Source organism: Phaethon lepturus, unplaced genomic scaffold, assembly GCF_000687285.1.
Source record: "Phaethon lepturus isolate BGI_N335 unplaced genomic scaffold, ASM68728v1 scaffold19531, whole genome shotgun sequence".
NCBI lineage: Eukaryota > Metazoa > Chordata > Aves > Phaethontiformes > Phaethontidae > Phaethon > Phaethon lepturus.
In genome coordinates, this window is record NW_010518683.1 from 49,065 (window position 1) to 71,493 (window position 22,429).

At 36.4% G+C, this 22,429-nt stretch overlaps 1 protein-coding gene across 1 annotated transcript in view; it reads right to left on the minus strand.

Annotated features, from left to right (window-relative positions):
• Window positions 1–4,545: 4,545 nt before the first annotated feature.
• Window positions 4,546–22,429, minus strand: part of MOK (MOK protein kinase) — an 18,949-nt gene continuing 1,065 nt past the window's right edge. Inside the window, exons 3-13 of the mRNA XM_010296822.1 lie at window positions 17,726–17,840; window positions 15,836–15,925; window positions 14,146–14,216; window positions 10,984–11,062; window positions 10,426–10,474; window positions 9,329–9,507; window positions 6,830–6,931; window positions 6,234–6,407; window positions 5,888–5,999; window positions 4,711–4,911; window positions 4,546–4,623 (exon numbers count right to left, since the gene is read on the minus strand). Of these exons, the coding sequence (XP_010295124.1) occupies window positions 4,546–4,623; window positions 4,711–4,911; window positions 5,888–5,999; window positions 6,234–6,407; window positions 6,830–6,931; window positions 9,329–9,507; window positions 10,426–10,474; window positions 10,984–11,062; window positions 14,146–14,216; window positions 15,836–15,925; window positions 17,726–17,840 (1,250 nt within the window). The remainder of the gene's footprint in view (window positions 4,624–4,710; window positions 4,912–5,887; window positions 6,000–6,233; window positions 6,408–6,829; window positions 6,932–9,328; window positions 9,508–10,425; window positions 10,475–10,983; window positions 11,063–14,145; window positions 14,217–15,835; window positions 15,926–17,725; window positions 17,841–22,429) is intronic.

A 22,429-nucleotide genomic window follows, 5' to 3' on the forward strand; every position in this document is an offset into this window, starting at 1 on the left:
GGTGGGCAGAGTGGAACTTGCCTGGGAAGGGGGAACTTGATCTATATGCACACGTTAAGGCCCTTCCTGCTCTCCAACAATAAAGCTGGGTGGAATTTTTTAAATTGCAAGTAAACTTGAGACATTTTCAGGCATGAGAAGTTTTTTTTCTAAAAATGAATGAAAATTTGGGGAGAAACAACTGCAGTAGCTACTTGTACAACTTACTCTTGTAACGCTGTTAGCGTGTAGAAGACTGCTAGACACATTTATAAGCTGGCATTTAAGTTGTCTATATTAAAGACAGAGCTGTACTTTACAATTCTTATCTCCTTACATTCTTCTAAAATATGAGGAAAGGGGAAAATACTGAAACTGAGCAGGATTATTGTTCAGAAGTTTTATTAACATGGTGGGTTTAACTGTTAGAATACAGATAAACCTCATTACTGAAAACTAGTGTAGTTATCTCCCTGTAGACTTCTTTTCTGTAAGTGCTTCATATGGTTTGAGTCAAAATGAAACTGTTCAGAAAATACATAATTTTATAAATGACTTTTTTTCCTGCAGCTGGAAAAATACAGAACCAGTACTGAAAGGAGGGTAGTATCCAACATTAGGGTAATAGTAGCAGCTACTTGCATATGCATTTGCAGAGTACGTCCCTGATACAAACCATGCCAAACAGCACACGAGGACTGTATGGGGTTTTTCTTTTTTCAGCCTCTTTACTATTAGGCAATCATCAAGAAGTGTGAACTGCCCATCCCACCCTTTATTCTATATAGGAAGAAAAGGGATATTAGTCACTTACCTGGAAAGAACTTGGAATTCTACTATAGATACAGCTCTTAATTCTTTTCCTACCATGCTAAAAAAAAAATAATTGAGTGGAACACAGATCATCTCAATATGGAATTTTAGCTGGAAGAATGAGGGTAGGAACAATACTTGCCAGTTTGTCATTTAAAGTTGAGTGTATTTTAACTATAAAGCAGATGGGAAAACTCAAGTTTGCCTCCTAATCCAGCAGCCAGAGAAGTGTTGTCTCCAGCGTAACAGAACTTGTTGTGAAATAAATACCCATGAAGCACCATATGTGACAAACTATGTAAGATCCACCTGAAAGTGTAAAAAAACAAATGAAAACATTCCAATCGGGTCCTTCACTTGAAATCCCCAATTCTCACAGCAAAAACGAGCTGCTGAATGTGAAATTGCCTTTTTCATTATAACAGCCTGACAGCCCCAGATACGGAGTACGTGAGAGAGAACATAGAAGATATTACACTGGTAGCCTTTTCTCTCCAAGTTAAACCTTACCAAAAATTCTGACTTCGTCTTTTTCAAAAAAACAACCACTTTCCTGGTGTATGAATAAAGTAATTACCTACCTGATATTAATTATAGAAACAGTTGTAATTAATACACCTCTGAAAACAGGGAAGTACCCTATGCACCAGGAGAAGAGGGAATTTTTTTTTTTTTTAGATGAATTGTTGAATGGAAACATTTAAGCGTCAGCACCTTTGATTTGAGATTTCCAGAAAAAGATTATGGGAAGCTACCAATACAATTAGCGTATCTATCTCCCTCAGGAACATACTCTTGGGAATATGAGCCTTGGCCTGCTGTATAATGCTAAGAGAGCTCTGAGTCTGAATGATCAGTCAAATGGGGGTACAAGGATTTATCCTTTTTTTTAAATCTTGTAAGAAATCAGTAACTGTGGCAGGCAAGATCCCTCAGATACAGTAAGTTACCTGTGTTTAGATCATCATTTTTACTGCTGCACATCATGCTCAACTCCAAATACATTAACATCAAGCAACTCCCTATCTTCCTCTCTGGCAAAAACCCTGGACAGGCTCATGGCACCTTTTGCTTGGAGTCCCAAAGGTAAGAAGTCGGAGGTTACTGTTACACTGTGTTGCCTGTAGACCTGCAGTCCTTAATTCCATTTCCTAAGCTTAGCATCACACCTTTCTTTTTATATATATAAATCCACGCTAGGTATTCAGACAAATACTGTACTGTTGAATTTTATTGTTCAACATATTGTTGAAGCTCGCTCTCTGTTCTGTCAGTATGAGCTGCTAACATGAAAGCATGATGAAGTGGGGAGATGATTTTAAACAGAGCAGTAAAACTCAGCCAGTCACTCTGTCTTTAGGTACCCCCACTGCACTTTGAGATACCACAGTCAGGAGCAGATTTTCTGCTTAGAACTGGAGGAAAGACAGTACCCATCCAGTATGAGTTTCAATAAAAAGAGAAAGGAAAGAGCAGTTAGCTATACTGTTATGCTCTGCTGTTTAATTCTCCCTTTATTATGATGTTCTCACTCTATTGGTGTAGAACGCTTCGAAAACTCTGCTTATGTATTTGTTCAGTCCTAGTAAGAGAAAGCTGCTAGTCCTCTGGCATACCTAGGAGGAGTGGCAGCAATACAGGTTTCCCTGCAGAGCCTTGTTCATGTGCTCTAGCCTTATTTTACAAGAATTCCTGCCAGAGCTGGGGTGTTTTTCCATTCTTGCTATTGAGATTCTGAAAGTTTGCTGTGAAGAAATGGAATAAAATCAGCAAAGGTACAGTAGGCCATGATGCAGGTGCAAGATATTCAACTTGGATAAATTCAAACCAGTACCACAAAATGGCTCCCACGTATGCACTGCAAACATTTAGCTGTCTGATAGTTTCACATTTTAAAAAAATCTGCTAGTAAATGTCACGTTGATCCTCAGTACAGTACATGGAAATAATACCTTCTTCCAAACGTGAAGATAAACATAAGATAGGTGCTTTTAAGCAGTGGCTCCCAAAAGGATTCATAAAGAACTTGAGTCTCCTGAGCTTCCCCACATTGAAAAGCTACAATGTGGAATTTGGGCATGCTCAACGTTATCCAGAAGCCAAATGGTAGAACAAGGAATAGGATCTAATGCAGTCACAACAGGATCCTACCAGTGTTGAGATGCTGATTCTTAAAAAAACAACCAACCAACAAAAAAAACCCACAACAAAAAAAAACACCTACTGCTTTAATGGAGTGAGAAGAATTGTTATTTTCACAAATGCATAGCATAATAAAATCTCAGGAGAGCTGAGAGCGTAGTGGGCATAACTGTTATTCTAGATGACTAGTATTTTTCTAAAATCTTTATGTTAATGTGTATTTTACTGCACTGTTTGACTGCATCTTAACTGATTAGAGTAAATAGCTTTTCTGGATTTGGAGCATCAATCTCAAACTGATGCCTAAGGGTTGGCTTAATAACTTTAATGTGATCTGCTACCCAAAGCACTGCCTCTGTACTTTTTTTAACTAGTGCCTTGTGCAGCAGTGAGATGAGATTTCTCTCATCAACCATTGGTTGGTTTTCACTTTTTGGTTGCACAGAAGATTCTGAACAGCAGCAGCAGTCCCAGAGGTCTTTGGTTACTGGAAAAAAAACTGATTACTTCCCAATTATGAGTGGAGTAACTTTTAGAACTATTAAAAAAACCAAAAAAGTTATTTGCAAAACCTGTCTTGCATGCATACTTGGTAGGCAGAAGATTTTTAAACCCCCAGGTAAGTGTGGCTTGCACAAACTCATTTCTGTTTGAAATAGCAAAACTGTTTTGTAACACATCACCAAATTTAAGTACTGCAAATTAATTATTGGAAAATTTTAGATCGTCTCCAGATTTTTAAAATCACCGGTATCAAATTGCAATAACTACTCCTTCCAAGTAAGATAAAAATGCTGCCTTTTAACTCTTACCTTCTATAGCACTAGCAAACAGGAAGACTATTAAATTGTTACTGATCATCTGTGTGCAAAATTTCTGAAACATGATATGTTCCTTTACTGCTCTTTTAAGCAACTAGCTGCAATATCAGTCACTATTAAAACTTTTGACTAATATTAAGATTGATGGCTTGATTGATGACTAAATTTTATTTGCTTTTGAATCAGTTAAAAAGTTGCTTTAGCTTTTGCCTAGATTATAGTTAAATAAAAATATTCAGCAGTTACAGAAGCTGCATCAAAATCAAGTATCTCATATGATTGCATCATCTGCACATTCTTGATAAAAGTTGAGGTTGAAGTTATCGAATACAGGAAGTGAATACTTTCCAGAGTTGACTGAAAAATAAAATTTTTTAACATCTAAATAGTATACAAAGGTTAGCTGTCACTTATAATATGAAAACTTGTATTTTGTAGATAACATTCCATTCCTAATACTGAAGCTCAAAGAATCTTTTCATGTTATTTTTCACCAATCTCTTCCTGTATCAGGTTCTAAAAGGAAAAAATAGAAAGTTCAAACCAGAGTGCTCTCTAAGCTCTGCCAGAACAATGCTTTAATTAAATAGTGATACCCTTCAGGAACAGAATACCAAAATGGCAGGTAAGCAGCTCTTCATAACCTTGTGGAGTTTTCCTACAAATTGTCAGAGAAACACAAAATAAGGCACTGCTGTTCTTGTTAGATCTCGAAGAGCAGCAGCATGACTGGCTCGCTCTCACTGCATGGTCGTGCTTTTCCTCACACTCCAAGTAAGTTACGAGGTGGTCAGTAACCTCCTCTTCGTTCAATAGCAGGTAAGTGGAAATGTTTTGGGGAAGACTTAAGTGCCTTCTGCTTCTCAGACTGTTGAGGAAACAACAGAATTTTGAAACATGCTCTGAAAAACACATTTTGCTATTACATTTTTAACGAGCAAGTTAGAATCTATACCTTGATATTTGATCCAATAAATCTAACAAACTGTAACATAGGGGTTCCACCATTTTCCTTAGGTGCCTGGAAAACTGAATGCAATGTAGGAGTAGGACAGGAAGTCAATTTGGCTACTCCAGAAAGATTTAATTTTGGTAATTCTCCACGAGGAGGTCCATGTTGTTGTTTTGTTTTTTCCTGGACTTTCCTAAGAGAATGCTTTTAAAAGAAACAAACAAGATTCAGGTTCTTTCTGAGAACATCTTAAGGAATAAAATTAAAAGAGAAAACCCAAATAATCAGAAAAAAAAATGACAGCCAAATACTACTTCAGCTAATTCTTATTTTAAAATTACTACCTCACTTGATATTTCTTGCAATTTTTCCTGAAGGAACTTCTTACAAAGCCCCCACTGATGAACCCCAGAACTAAATTGGTGGAAAAAACAGCTGCTCCTATGGAAGAAGAGTTCATGCTTTCAAGGTTAAATGCACAGCAGAAAACAATTTATAAATTCTTTTGCTACTGTAATTTGTTTTTTTGAGGAAAAACCTGTATTTGAGAGTTTTTCATGTAGTACTAACTTCTATCTCATCTTGCAGATATAGCAAACCCTTAAGAGTGAATACGTTGAGTATTTTTCACATAGCTCGAATATAAATGAAGTTTTAGTTTGCCAGAATTTTTCATCAGGTTTTAATTTTTTTATTTCCAGTGTCAAATATAAGTTTAGTATTTTCCCAGATATCATCTAAATGCAGGATAATTAGGGTTTTTTTTTTTAATTATTCGTTCAAAATGTAAACTGAAGGCCTGCAAAGGCAAAAGCACACTTTCTGTCTCTGCTACAACTTCATCTGTACAACTTTTTAACTTAAAGGCAGACAGCAAAAGAAGAGGATAAAGATATTAAAAAAAAACAAACACATGGAACTGACCTCCTAAGTAATAGCAACTACTGCGACCCACTACTGAAGGGATTATGTGGTATCACAGCTTCTAAATTCTAACTCATGATTTTCAGGGCTTGGTGGGGGGTGGAACTGCATCAGACCCAATAAAGATCAGTGTTTAGGCAGACTGAAAAAAACCAAGTAATCAGCTTAAGTAAAACATTTGTTTCTAGCTAACAAGCTAGAAGTGTCACAAATTACTTTCCTAAATGGGCTGACAGTTCTTCCACTTAAATATTACCTGTCTTTGACTTTCCTTTGAAACTTGCCACAAACCCAGAGGTACTTGCCCTGCTGTATTTCCTAGTGATCTTAATTTTTTGTGCATGGCCAAAGCTTGTGTATCAGCTGTCCTAAAAATTTAGAGGAAAAAAGGGAAAAAAAGAGAAAAGCATCAGTTGTGCTTTAGGTGAAGTCTGGATTCAATGCAAACAATTACGTTCACTGAATTACGTTCATTGTACTGTAAGCTAAGTACTAGCACTATAAGCAAACTTCATTTGAGTCCACTTTAAATGCTAAGCACACAGTGCTCCCCCCACTTTTTATTTTAGTCTTCAGGACTGAAGTGATTTGAAGTCACTTGCCAGAGTTCTTGAAAATAAGGGTGCTGTAAAGCTTGATGGGCAGCAATTCTCTCATCAGGATCATATTTTATCATTGCATACAGGAGAGAGAAGCCTTTGGGAGACAAATTGTGCACAAGAGGAGGTATTCCTTTTCCTTTTTTAAAGGGGAAATCAAAACTCGCAATTCTTGACCTGTGTTAAGCAAGTTAAGAACAAACAGTTATTCGTGCATATTCAGAGATAATTAGAATTTACTGAAAAAAAAATATTCTCATCTGATTTAGGCAATCATCTATTAGCAACAAATAAGTAATACTTGGGGGAAAAAATGTTTTCTTTCCCAACAAGTTATGTCACTGGCCTTAAATATACTATGGAAATAACAAGCTAAATAAGATTGATATAGGCTCAGATTTCCTCTGCTCTGCCTACAAGGACCACAAATGCGTGACTACCTCTGGGTGAGGACAGAAGACGCTGCTCTTTGGTCAGCAGCTGTCACAACAGTCTTAGATTTTTGTGATGGTTCCCTGAGCAGAAATTGCACACCGTTGTAAAGTTATATTGTGGATATTTGAACAGTGAGACTAATCACTATGGGAGTGCATACTTACTGCTTGAACTTGTTGAGAGTTTTGTTACCCGGAGTGCCTACAACATCATGGATTTTTGAAATCTGATCCAGCTCGTTAGATCCAGGAAAGAGAGGATGAAAACTGCAAGGTAAGAGATGGCATTAACACTAGAGAAGACACAGTTAAACTAGTTTAAGTGGCATAGCTGCCACTTCAGTTAAAAAATTTTCATTTATGAGGAAGATACATTCTAGAATGATTCATTTGCGGACAGTTTAATACCACCCAACAACTGAAGGTTAACATGTGAGGAGGAGATTAATACAACTGCATGTTTGGATGGAAGGAGTAGTTTGGGTTATTAAACAGAAACCTGTAGTTGCCCTCTCCTCACAGGTTTGGGGTAAAATATGTAGAGAGAACATCCCCCCTGGTGAAAGGTAACGGATATGGGATTGTGTTTTCTTCTAGTCAAGTGGCAAATCCCAGAAGACAACGTGTTTTCCTCATTTTAGGACAGCAGAGTCAAGCAGTCCCTCTTGTTGTGTATTGCACATAGAAATATTTATTTATAAGAAACATTCTATTCCTTACACACAGGTTCTTTGCAAGCAGCAATACTGGAAAGATGGTAATTTGAATTGCATTCCTGAGCTTGATCCTCAGTTAATATAAAACTTGCATAGAGTCCTTGAAAACATTGTTATCAATAGAGCAATTTGACTTAACAAGTTGGGTTGACTAGCATTTGTTTCTTGCACATGTTGCCTTTTTCCATGTTAACAGAGCATTTCCTTGGGCTTATAATTTAAGAAACACTTCGCTAACACCATGTGATTCTTGAAAGCAATACATTCAGCCCTCTTTGTAGAAGAAGCAAACTTCTTTTAACTGTTTGCAAATTCAAACAGCTGGCTGCACACTTCTCTGAATGTCTTTATAAAGCTTTGAGTAGAGGAAGGAGAGATGTGATTCATGTTGTGCAGCTCTATAAAGACAAGCAGTTGGGAGTAGCTTTTGTGTGAACTGCAAAAACATGCTGTCTCTAAATGTAAAGCTATAACTTAGGGAAGAACAATTTTCTTTACATAAAAAAATGTAATCCAGGAACCATGATTTATAAGGAACAGAAGCAGGGAGACCAAGATTTGAAAGATAGGCATGGCTGAGTAAAAGCCTAAAATTTTTTACACGATGTTGTATCAAGCATAAAGGCTTATGCAAGTGTTCAACAGCAAAAATTGCAAGATGCACTTAGAAAGAAACAAAACTGTCCATAACTTCCTTTAGCTTGGCAAGGCTGTATCTTTTTTAATTCAGTAATTTCCAATAAACATTCCTCATTTCTCTCTGAACACATCTATCAGGTCTCTGAAAATGTGCAGTGGTTGCAAAGAATGAAATTTGTCACATTAAGCTAAAAATTATGAGGAAATATCTTTAAGGGGTTTTTGCCCTAAGAAAACTTCAGTTTGTAGTGTGTAATTTTCTTGCCAAACTTCAAAGCCCACCTGATTCAAATTGAAACAGGAAAGCAGGGCACTTTTAAAGCCTTTGGTCCCAATTTACTTTGCAAGAGAACTGCCAGATTTGGGATTTTTCTGTTAACAGTTTTCTGACCAAAGTAGAACTGTTTCTACAAGTTAGCAGGCAAAGCATAAGAGTTGTCATTTAATGTGATGGTGATGGCAGCAGCTGCACTTGCCATGTGGAGGAGGAGGAAAGAAGCAAAATAAATGTTATCACTCCTGATTGCATATCACAGACAGCAGTGTGGGAAGAGAATAAAGAAGAACTGCTGTTGCTAGGGCACAAAGATATTGGAGAAATACTCATGGTTGTTATTTTTCCTTTTTTCTTGAAGACCAGTGACAAATTTTTGAGGTATAGTTTCTTCATCATCATCAAAAAGCTTAAAGGACTTTAATCCCGGTTTTCCTGAACTCTTCCTTCATCAAAATCTGAATTCAAAATATTCCAGGACATAAGGTCCTGGCACAAGGGTCTTAAACACCCTATGTTATAAATCAAGGTAGTAAATCAGAGGGAGTGTCTTCTCTAATCTCCTCTGTTTTTGCAGAATAGTAAATCAAAAAAAGAGGGGAAAAATTTACCATTGAATGCGTTAGCAAGATTGAGGATAGTTAGTGATGCTCATGATGGGAAATGAGCCATACTCTATTCAGAGATAAAGCAGAGAAAACTCAAATATGAAGCCAATGGGGAAAAAACCAAAACACAACGAAAAACCCCAAACCAACCAACTGTTCAAAAATGTTATTGTACTTGTAAATAATATTTGTTGGTACTATGTTCTATCGAACATCCCACTGCTTTATTACTAGCCTGCCATAGGGCGAAGAGAGTGCCAGACAAGACAGGATTACTGCCTCATAAACCCTGCAGACTAATCACAGAAGCAGCTTCCACAAAAACCATGGAAACAAAGATCATATTCCCCATGTGCTCCTCAGTTGAGTTATTTACCTTTGATTTTCTTGATTAATAACACGCAAGACCCTCCACTGAACACTGTACCTTGTGATTTCATAGAAAACACAGCCAGCACTCCACATATCGATTTTGTAACTATAGTAGCCATTTGTAAGTAAGCATTCAGGTGCTCGATACCAACGTGTAGAGATATATTCTGTATATGGCTGCTTAGAATAGATACTCCTACAAGATCCAAAATCTCCTAACTTCAGAGTATTCTGCTGCAAAAATAAATAAAGTATTTTGACAAATTAGAGACACTGAAATATTCAGGCAAAGATTTTCCTTAAGTGTGCAAAGTAGTCATCATAAAAGAAATCACAGATTACTTTAAGAATAACTTTCAGAAATCCCAGGAGTAATATTACAGCAGCAAAACTGCATTCAAATTGGCAAGTAGCTTCAGGCTTGAAGATATGTGTGTCCCATAACATGTGCAAATACCGTTCTGTACATCATTAAAAGAAAGAGCTAAGAGTTAATTGAAAAGCATGTGGACTATTACTGAAGGCAAGACCGCTAAATAGGACATCTGGATTAAGTTATTTTCTTAGAGTTCTTGTGTTTAGCAGTGATATAATAGGTAGCTTTGGCTTCTCTTTCTAACAGCTTCTCCTGTACACTTCTAAGACTTACATGAAAAATTTAGCTCCAGAAAATAAAATTTCATAAACTGAAATCCTTGCTTTTCAGACATTAGCAAAATAACATTCTGTAGCTGTCAGGAGAATAGATTTCAATGAAGAAATCCTCTGAAAGCGAATACCTTCTGCCCTCTTTTGTATTAATAACTTCCACTAAACATGGGAATTGAATGCAGAAAGAAAGGGCATCAGAACTGAACCCTATCGCTTGTTTCTAGGTTAACAAAGAAAGGAAAATATAAATTGAGGATAAAGAACAGGTTTTTTAACTGCAACACATGCAGGCTGTAATGCATCCGATTAATTTCAGGTTCTAGCCAATAACAAACTTGCTTGTTCATTCCTCTAGATCAGGAATACGGTAATAGAAGTAACTTTATATATTTTTTAAAAACTGTACTTTTATTCATGAAGAAGCATTACCTTCTCAGAGTAAAGAGAAAAAAACTGATAGACCTCACTTTCTGTTAAATATCCTCACATAAAATTAATTACCTTTATTAATATGTTTTCTGGTTTCACATCTCTGTGAAATATCCCATTTCTGTACCAATAGAAACACACCAGAGAGAAGAGTTCAGTAAAAAGAGAAATGTTCTCAGTGCTTCCAGTTATCTGTAAAAAAAATACTTACAGAAACTAACACTTTCTTCAAACTTATCAACAGCATAGTAAAAAATTTGAATTTTGCCACCACAGTGAGACAACAGCCTCAGGAATGGGAATGGGGAAAGGGCAAGTCCAGGAAGGGGAGGCCAGGCTTTCTGCTTTTGCTCTCGCCATGTTACCAAAGGATTGCAAGGGCCAGCCCCTCCCAGGACCGCTTCCTGCAGCAGGTTCTGGAGCTCCTTTGGGGTGCTGGCAGCAGCACGTGCTGCCTGCTTGCTGCCTTCCAGCACTCTGCCTTGGGCAAAGATGCATCTGGGCAATGGCCTTTTTTCTCCCTGCAGCTGTCTGCTGCCCCAGACAACTGTATGTCTCTGTTTAGAGGTGACCCTGAAATAAATATATGATTCATTTACTGTAAAGCTGTTGCTGAACCAGGTCTCTTACCTATGTATGTAATCAAGAGATTTGCATAACTGGTACATGTAGTTCTTAATTTTTTTTTCAGGTAGTGGCTTTCTCCTTCCTAGAATTAAATTTCAAGTTGTACAAGTCCTTTTTAGCGAACGACAGAATAAAAAAAATTACTCTTCAGCTTTCAACAGTGCATTGACATTACCTTTTTCAATTACACTATTTCTGTCATTTATAGCTATCTTTGTAATCCATTTTCCACTCTACTTCAGACATAATTCAGATTTCAGTATGCACCAGAATAGCTCAGCTAACAACTGTCAGTTCAAGAGTCTGCAATCTGCTTTAGCTTTCACTGCATGGTTTTCTTGCAGTGTCTGTTTCCCCAAGTTCTAACAGAACTGCAATATTTCACTTCTAAACGTCTGATTTCCTCTCTAAGCAAAGTAACTGTCCTTAAGGTTCAAGGTTCATATCAATCACCTCAAATTACAGCAATGCTTAAATGACTGTAATTCACATTTGACTTGCAAATTAAAGGTTAACCTGTGCAGCTTAGCTTGCTATTGCCGTTGTGCAATAACAACAGTTATAAAATTTATCTATTTTTCAGAGCCATTCAGTAACTACTCAGCTTTTTTCTTTGATAGGTTCCAAAGGCCTTTTAATCTTGCTGTAATGCCTTTATGTAATGCTGCAATGTCATCAACGGAGGCAGAAATGATCACATTTTTTAAAAACACAGCAGGTACTGATCTGCCTGATGACAGTAGTATGAGTAATTGGCTGGGCAGGAGGAGGAGGGAATTTATCAGGACACTAACTCACTGAGGCCACAAGTCCAAGCAGCCAGGAGGACTTGTGTTCCTAAGTGATTACAGTACTCCTCCAGTCAGCCACATAACCCACTGAGCAGGATTAGATAACAAAGCACATAAAACTGAGTACCACTTACATCAAGAACTGTAGTATTATTACACCAGTAGAGATAAATGGTGTTTTCAACATCAAGATTTTTGTCATTTCTAGTAGAAAAGATTTTATAAAATGCAGCTATTCAAATCAACTTGGATTATTATTAATATTTAAGAAATCAGGCCTCCATAAAAAAGAAGTCAAGCTGAATTGTTTTTTCATTACAGGTCACTAGTAAAATCTGGAGCAAATGCTCTTCTATTTCCAGATTTATCATTAGCGAAACCTTAGTTAGAAGTACTAATGAAGCGGATCATAAGGCAGTGGCACTTGAGGCTACAATCATTTTCGCTGGAGGCATCTTCCCCACCTCTCTCTGAACCATAGTTTTTTCATCGCTTTAAATGACCAAACTGTTCTTGATTAAACAAAAGGCAAGACTGTTTTTCAGTTATTAAATGACTTGTGGTACCACTATAAGTTCATAGCAAGAGAATTATGATTTTGTGTAAAGACAAATAGCCTTGTCTTGATTGAAATAACATGAATCTGTCAGTTTATTAAGGAAAAAAAAACCGAAAAAGATCAACTTTTCACATTAGTAGCATTAGAGTGAACTGTCCTCCCAATTACAGAAATGCCTCCATACACCTTGTTAAATTAGAAATTAATTTTCAGTAAACCCCTGCTTCAAGTTTTTCTTCATGACAAAATTCCGTACAAACCATGCTTGCCTTTACATTTTTCTAACTTAAAGGTTTTTTAAATTGTTCTGCATCTATATTAAACAATTTTGCAAGACTCAGGATAGTCAGAAAATGACAAACATTGGCATTACTATACACTGCAGGGATTTACAAAAGACATTGTATCATGGGAAACACAGTCCAGACACAAAATCCAGACCATAAAGAAGAACCAGCAATTTACAAAAGTTCAGGTAGACCCAAATTAATGTTCAGTTAACCCCTAACTGCAGCATCTCAGATTACAGTTGAACACAGATTTTGAACTGATTCACCATGTCATAAAACAGGAGGTTTTTAAGTGGCAGGAAAACTTGAATATGATAAAAACTGTATTTTAAAATAAAAAAACATAGCAGAACATACTGAAAGTATTAGACTAATTTCCATCTGTATACTATGCTTGATATAGAAAGGTTTTTCACATGAAAAGAATGAAAGAAACACTGAGAAATGTAACAAATGAAAGCAAATACTCTGGGGTAAAAAAAGGCAGTTAAAGAACAAACCTAACATTCTGATTTCTCATAACTGAAGTACAGTACCTTTCCTAGAAGGAGAAGATGCAGGATTATTTCTAATGCACTGGACTAACTCACTATCAATAAGGACTTCCTATATGCTATTACTATGACTTTACAACTTTAAAAATTTATTGCGGAAAAATATCTTATTAAAACCAGCAAATACTCACATCTGCTTCAGTGATCAGAACAACTGTATTTTAATCTCAAATTTTTATCTAAGTCAGGAACAGGGTTACTCCTTTTGTTAGAGATCTGAATACTCTGTGTCACTAATGTAATGTTCAGTTATTTAAATTAATCTCCCAACTGTTAAGACATTACAATTTTTTTATTATTCATTAAAAAAATCATCTTTTAATATTGAATTGTAATTAAGTGCCCCTTAATTTGCTGTATCCAACTCCTTTGGTGTCTGTATGAGATCTGGTTTTAAAACAGCTTTTGTTCTAAACTTTTTTGTAGGAACTCTTCCTTAAGCTTTATGGTCTCCCACCTGCTGTGACAAACTGCTCTAGAATTTTTAAATATGGGAGATTTCAGGTAACAATGTTATTTTATAGCGAAAACTTGGTAAAAGGTATTTTTACTAGATATAAAAAATGAAAATCATTATTCATTGATTCAGTAGTTTTTGAAACAAATGGGAATAATTTTCTTGTATCATTACAGTCCTGACCTAACAAAGAACCTAGTTCAGTTGTATTTTTTGTTACCTAAAGCAATTAATTTGTGTTTTGCAGTCAAGGTTGTTTCCCTGTTTTCATGTAAAGTTTGACTGTAAAAATAGATGGCCATTGACCTGACTCATTAGAAACCTTCTGCGTGCATCCATGCCTTAAACAAGTGGGTATATTGCACTGGAAAGAAATAGAGAGTAAAGCACTACAGCATAAAATTCTCCTGTGAATTTTATAACATGTAACAGTGAACAACCAAATGAAAAAGAATTCCACTTTGTGATCTACAGAAGGAGAGTTTGTGTGTTTCTTAAAACACAAGCTACATACCTTTTATCAGCTCGTAAATATTCATGTCCATAAGTTCACAGATCAGTGAAAGGGAGCCAGCTTTTTTATCACTGAAGAAACAAATATAAGGAGACTTTAAGCTAGAAATAAAATTTACATGTTGATTTGTACACAGCATAGAAAAAAGTACTTAGTTTAATCAGTATTAAAATGGACATTTTAATTTTTAATTGACATTTTCTCATAGAAGTTTTTCAATTTAGGGTCTGAGGTACCATAGTTTTAGTTTATACTATCCAAAGTATCCATTGCAAAAGTTAATGGATTTACTCCATGAAGTTATTTGAATGCCTGTTTTCTGGGCTTGTCACACTGTTCACTATCAAGAAATTTCCAGTAGATTAACTGATACAATCTTACAATAAAAGATAGGAAAGCCATTACATCATATATGAAAATACTTTCTATTTAGGTCACCGGTGGAGTCCTATTGCATGGAAATGAGTAACTGACTGGAATCTGTGTTTTGCTGACAACAGCAATTTAAGCATTATCATGATATGATAATACATCTGAGACCTTATTTTCCATTTCACTGCCCTGCCAGAGGCAGACGTCTTTAGGTCTTCTTTTATTTTTTTTACGGCAATTGCATTAAAGTACATCCCCTCTGCAAATGTCCCATTAACCCAGACAGTAAAAGGTTGAGGGTACAATCTGCAATTCAGTTTGCAGACAGACTGTGAAAGAGCTAGGCGAGCTAGCTGGCCATCTGGATTATGCTTAGTTAACAACACGGCAGCTGAAGATGAGAATTCCAGAAAGCTAAACTAAGCTGCTGCCACGATTACTGGCTTTCCCTATATTTGTAGAAAACAGGCCTATCAATAACAGTATAGTATCAGAGCCTTGAACAGAGGAATAAGACTGAAGAGCAAGAAAAAAATATTTTAGAGCAGTCAACAAGTTTTGTGTCAAGTATTTGAATAATGAAGTGTATGTCTGCTGTTGCATAGTGATGAAGTGTAACGCACAGTAATGGAGTAAACGCTACCAGAAAACCTGATCTCTTTGTGAGACAGAACATGTCCCCAGAAGACACTTAAATGTCTAATGAGGCTAAGGAACTCAACTCCATCACTAACTGATCTCTTTCCAAATTCACAGCTTCTGCCTAATTCAGCACTCTAAACCTCTATTATTTGCAAAGGGTTGTCTGTAAAGTTGCCTAGGAAATAATACTGCCAAATAGTTTGCCTGGGTAACTCATTCAAACTGACAAGTCAAACCAAGATCCTTGAAGGACCAGAGCCCATTCCTGCAGATAAGCTCTGAGTGTGCCTAACCAAAATACTGTCTTCAGTAGACATGATTCTGTGCAGTTAAAAACTCATTGGATATGGGACATGGGTTGAAATCACCAGCAGGTATTACATACTACAATAAGAAATTTAGCTACGCTTAAAATATATCTGGTCTGTAATTTTAATACCAATGCTTAAATATTTTTGGTCTGCTGCAAAAGAGTCAGAGGAAGTGAGAGCTACATCAGATTTTCTTAACAAAAAAGACATGAAGACTTCAGAATTTGACAAATTTGTTGGGTTTTTTCTTTGTGTTGGAATAAAAAGCTGGTTAAGTGTCTACAGGTTGCCTCTAGACCCAAAAGTTACTGGATATTGTTCAAATAAAGGAATAAGGAAGAAAGAAATGAATGCACCATACTTACAAAACAACTTCATGTAACATAAGGATATTGGGATGTGGACTCAGCTTCCTTAGCGCTTGTATTTCTCTCAGTTTATTCACTTGTTCCATACTAAAGTTGAATTAAAAAGAAAAAAGGAAGACTGACTTGCAATCAGGGACTGGATTATAATTGTCTTTCTTCCCTGCCATGAGACTGTCACAACCTACTCCATTTTAGTCTGTAACTGAACTTTCAAATGCAGAAGCTGATAAATTGTTTGCCTGTTTTGTTTCTTTATAGACCAAATCTGTGATCAGGAGAATGATTTTATTTTTTCTTGCAGTTTGGAGTAGCTGGACTTACCCAAAAAAAGATATTGTGCTCCAGACATCAGTTAATGTGCCAAGGAGCTATCTCGGAGAAATTTTGCGTTGCATAACAGTATGCATGATACTGTTTATGCTGTGCCGGCGTAGCATACATTCCAGCTACCGCTCAGCGTAATGCTGAAAGTGACAATCTAGCCTTGCAAATTTAACATTTAAAATTAAGTTTTGATGGTAACCTCTTACATGAAAAATAGACACTATTCAACTATTATTTAATTATTATGTTGCCCTCCTAGACTTTCATAAACAACAACACTACACGCTACAGAAACTCTACGGAGGAAGCAGGAAACAAAGAGCTCTGCAGACTATTTAATGGATCAGAACAGGACACATATGCCTTTTCACAGTCAGACTTAAACACCAAAACAATATTTTCCAACTTGAAACTAGGAGAAATACCTTTTTTCCAACTTGAAACTAGGAGAAATACCTTGTATGTGAAGGTTCTGTTTAAAACACTGTTGTCTGTTGCTAAAAGAGTTCAATTCATCAAAAGAATTTGTCAGCCAATTTATAAAAGTGTTAAAAACCTAAAAGATGTTTTAAACATGCTACATGAAAAAGACTCTGCTTGTTACACCCTACGGCTCTGCCCTACCACCAAACTGCATACCATCCACCCTTGTTATAGTTAAGCAGTTAGTTTAAATACTCCTTTGATCATAAATCGGAAAAAATAGACTAACAGTTCTGAACTGTTAGTAAACAGTTAATACACAACAGAGAATCAGAAGCCACATTACTTGATGATAGTTGAGTTCTCTTTTTTTAAATTTAGTCTTTGAAGCTCTGAGTTACATTGTGAAATCTCACCTAAGAGCAAAATGTCCCACTGTACTTTGTATGTGCACGTCTCATTCCCACTGATTTCACTAGGAACTTAATATGTTTAACTGAGAATACAAAGCCAGTGACCCAAAAGGCATTGTTTGACACATATATTTGGAGAAGAATGTCAAGTCTACGCCTACTTCCACACAGCCCTCTCCTCTATTTTCCTAACTGATACAAAGCACCTATTTTGTGACCATAGAGCATCTTGCTGATGGATGTAATTAAATATAAATGCAAATATGAAGTAGAACTAATGCTATACATGGACTAAGGATAAATACAGTGGTTTTAACTTGCATTCAGACAGTATTTAAAGACTGAAAAAACTATTGTCCAAGAGGTAGACTGACACATTTCTTCCTCCTGTTATTATTTACAGCAAAAAGAAAAACAGCACAAGTATATTCAGTGCATTTGGAAAGGCAGAAATCAACTATTTAGTCCTCATTCTTCTCGTTTTACCCTTGACCCAGTGGCCAGGCAGCACTTAGTACAGACGATGACATCAATTAGAGTATTCAGGGAAATAACCCCAGTGCCAAATGGGAAGGCCCTGCATAATCAGCAGCAGAGTTCCCTTTCTGTACCACATGCAAACCTTTTTAATACACATGTATTCAAAAAACTTCACTTGGTCTTAATTTCACTTTTCCCACTGAATTTAAATAAGATTTTCTGTTGTACTATGATTAATTATGCATACCTTTCAAAATGTTGCTTCATGTGTTTACATGCATAGTACTTTCCATCCCTAAGACTTAATGTCTTCAGAACATCAGAAAAAGTTCCTTCTCCTATCTTACCAACTGGTCTATATTCTAAAAAAAAAAACAAAACAAAAACACCAAGCTGTTTCAGTGTGTTTAAAAAAGAAATTGTTATGAAGACTGCATATCAAGCCATACTTGATTTGTTAAATTCTAACGTAAAATTTTTAAATAAAAGTTTTTTTTGTAGACACACAAGATATTTATAAATATAATGGACAATAAACTACTACTCCCTTGCTCGGAGACATGATGCCTCTGCACACCGTACTTCATACCTTTTTTCTGCTGCAGCACATTAGCAACTCACATCTGAACTTACTCTTTGCTTCTTTCACCCCCCCGCCTTTATTTACATTGTACTGAAAACATAAAATTATCTTGAAAAGCAAGTGTGTCTTGTCATTGTTCCAACATGGGTTTTTTGGTTGTTTTCATAGGGGTTTTTTTGTTTTGTGTGGTTTTTGTTTTGCCTTTTTTTTAAGCAAAGCAGCTGCTGATTTTAAAGCTTTATTCTCATATTAAATTCAGACATTAGTTTTGTACTAGGCCAAAAATAATGTTTGGCTTTAATTATGAAGTGCACCAAACCAAAGAATGTGAAAATCAGTCAATTCTAGTTCTGCAGAATTTCAAGAGATGAAGCTGTACATAATGGTTATGAAGAAAGCTTTGTTTATATTAATTTCTCAATCTTTTTCTAATTTCCTTCAGAATTGACATTTATTTACTCTTTATTCTCCTTCAGCTTTGTGATTAACTGTTCCTCACCAATCCCACTGCCTGGTTCCCTTCATCCACTTTGTTCTCCTGTTTCCCTTTATTTTTAGCACCTACAGATTCTACCCTTGATAATTCTTCCAGTGATTTCATCTGACCAAAAACTAGTCCTGGTTAGCTTTATGCTGCTGCTGTTCTTGACATAGTCTTATTATCTAGGAAAGATACCGTCATTTTGACGGAAGCAGAGCAGGAAACCTCTTTTGTCATATTCAATCCTTTACAGGAGTCAGAATAACTGTAGGATTCTTAGGCTATGTCTATAGCGGTAAATTCAGTGAAGTGTAGCTGTCTGTATTAGTTACTGTGACAACAGCCCCCAGCATGGATTGGCCTGTGACAGCCACCACTCTCCTAGGCACCTTCCCAGCCTGATGCGAGTACTCCTTCTAAAGTCATTCCTAAAGCAGTTTCTGTCCTGCTGGCCTCGTTTCGGAAGATAAGAGAATTCACTAGCATGGATGGGAGCCATCTCATGCCAGTTGCTCTTTGTGTCCAAGAAGATTTCCAGATATGTTTAATTTACAAGTATAAATACAGCTTCACAGTGCAGAAAGCCTGCCAAGAAATTTTGTGGAGGGAAAAGTTACTTAGGCAGGGACATTCTAAAACTGTCTTCCAACTAGCAATCAATTTGTGTTGTCTTCATCTCTTTTCTCCTCCCCAACCTTCACACTCCATCCTGGTTTGTTTTTTTTTTTTAAAAAGTATTTCCTTTCCTTGCAATCCAAATGCTTTTTAATTAGTAGAAACCTTTCCCTAGCAAATCGTCTTTCCCCAAAATAGTAGCAGCACTTCTGTGAGAATTGTCAGTTGCTCTTCTCATTTTTATCACCTGCTGCTTAGGTTTTCTGATCATTATCCATGCTGGATCATAAACTAAATTATTAGGCCCTCTAAATTTGAAAAATAGGAAAAAGCAGAGTAATTTAAAATCAATGATACCATCTAATGCACTCTAAACAGACAGTTTTCGTACAGAACTATTTTAGAAGCAGAAACAGAACTTGAAAATCATTATGGGTAAAGGAGGCAATCCTTAACAGACTCCAAAATAGGGAAGAGACCATGAGACTGTTTAATTCATATGGCTGTTATCAAATAACTGGTCAATTAGTGCTTTAAGCAAGGTGATCCCTAGCCTTCAGTGTTCACTAAGCAATGTGACTGAGCAAGTAACATGCTTTGTCAGCAAAAATCACACTGTACCCCCACCTTAAGTTTTAATTTCCTATCTAAATAGCTAAATATAAGATTGAGATCGTAAATTCAGAATACCTAAATCCTACTCTTACAGAATTCCAAAGAAAAAGTGTCAACAGATTTTTTTGGTAGCAACTTGATACTCTCCAATCAGGCAGATACACACTGGCTACGTTATATCTTCATCCGAAGTCAGAGCCACTCCCTGTGGCAAAAAATACACAAGGCAGACACACAAACTATTTATTGACCTACTCTTTGATTCTGATAAATGGCAATCCCATATTTTTCTTTTCTTAAATGCAAGTAGTTGATTCTCTGGCATAAAAAAATTTCAAATCAAATGATCTGAAAATACCATATGAATGTTTATGGTATACCTGCCATAGGTGTTAATGAACCAAAGTACTTAGGCAGATAGACACAGCGAAAGCATTATTGTACAAATTTATTGAAAATATTTGTAGATATATATAGAAGACAGATAATATATGTTAATATAATTTTGTTTAATTTATATTTTTTTCTATACATGTATTTTTCTCCTACAAGAGCAGTCCAGATGACAGTGAAGGGGTCAAAATAATTTGATTTTTTTTTAATTTTTAAAAAGATTTCTAATAGTGTAAGTAGAGTTATTTTTTTTAATACACGTTAAAACATTCTTACAACACTAAAGATTTGTTTCATGTAAGGTTTGTTAATTTTTTACAACAGAATGCTATATATACAAAATAAAAAACCCACACATAACAAACAACTGAGGCTTCAACCTGGCAGTTGAGAAAGCCATCCAGTGAAAAGAATAACAGCAAAGACCTGAATAATTTCAATTGACTGAATAAAGTGCAGAATCAGGAATGAAAATTGCATTATTTGAAGTGTCTCTCTGATGCATAAGATAATCTGTAAACTCTGAAAAAACAGGTCACTGAAGATGAGAGAGCTTTTCTCCTGGGGAGAAAATGAGAACAATCATGTGACAAATTAATTATCACTTAATGAGAAACTGAAAGGAATTCAGACATTGTAAGAATAGTCACATAAAAAATTTATATAGAATAAGAAGAAATAAAATTTAGACTTCAAATATACTAAAAATTTAATACAGATTTTGGATTTCTGTCCACAAGCCAAGATTTTTGGAGATTCTTAAAAATCCACTTCAGCACCACATAACTGTGTGGTGCCTTCAACTTTGTGCCTTCAAAAGTGACCAGGTGGTGAAAAACCCCACCAAAACAATGGGCCTTCAAACAAACACTGAAAGAGAACCATCAGGTCAAACCATGTCTTTTTTAAGCTATGGAACTTACTACAGCTACAAAACAAAACTAATTACCAGTAAGTTTACCTGAATTTTTGATATGCAAAGATGAAGAATGACATAAACATTAAAAACTGTATCAGCATTTTAACACTGAAAGCTTTGAGGATGATATTAAATAAACAATGTTTTAATTACACTTGCATATAACATTAAAGAATAAAGAAGAGCTCATCAACGGTTAGCAATTATTTCATGGCTTCTATAGCAAGCTAGATACCAACTAACCTCTCCCTTCCTTCCCCTCTGTTTCAGCACACACAGACACTGAGGCTTAGAATGGTTAGTGGAATGGCAGATAAAGGTTAGGAAAATGGAATCAAATTCCATACAAATCAACAAAATAAGTACAAACGATATGGCAGAAGTTATTTGTAAAAATAAGTTGTAGCAATCTAAACTAGTTTAACACCAAAAAAGTGGCCATGAGAGTGGCAGAGAGATAGTAATTCAAAAGGAGAGTTTAATACACAAGAGGCTAGAGGACTCAGGAAATTATGAACAATGTAAATTAAAAATTAAGGGCAAGTGTTGGAGTTCAAAGACTACACCCATGTTACTGTAACTAGAGAGCACAGAAAATCAATCATCATTTGGAATTAAAGAATCCAATGCAAAATGACAGAAAAGATAGCACTACAGTAGGCAAAAGAGGATACTATAAAAACCTAAAACAGGTATTTTGTTGCAAAGGTGCTGAGAGGCTAAGGAAGAAACAGCCGTAACATTTAAATATGACATTGATGCATGTGGTAAGAAATAACAAAAGAAAAATGAAGAAAGCAACAAGAAGTTCAGCTTCAGCCACAGTCACAGGGCCACGGCACATAACTATTGCTTTCAGAAGCGTGTCAAATGTGCAGGATGTGACCTGGAACGATTTGAAGAAGGATGCAAAGTAATTGGAAGGAAAGGCTAGCAGAACAAAGAATAAGAAAACTTAAGCAATTTCTGAGAAAGTACTTAGAGAGACCAGAATACAGACAGGCTACTGCTTCACAGGAGTGGGAGAAAGATTTTTTAGCACCCTGTTGAAGACGAGGGCTGGCATGCAGAGAGAGACCCGCGTTTACATGTGCGGTCTCGGCAGGGAGATATAGGAGCAGGAAACAGGCTGCGGTGACGGCGGTTTCCAGGGACTACAAAAGCGCCTACGACCACCTCAGCCCGGGTTCTCCCTGCGCGGTGATCGCCGGCCTCCTCAGAGGCGCCGGGGCCCACGCCACCCCCGAGGAAGGGCCCGCTGCTTTCCCCCACGCCCCCTTACTGTTCATCCTGCGCTCGCCTGCAGGTCTCGGGGTGCGCGAGACAGCGACCAGACTCCTGCCGA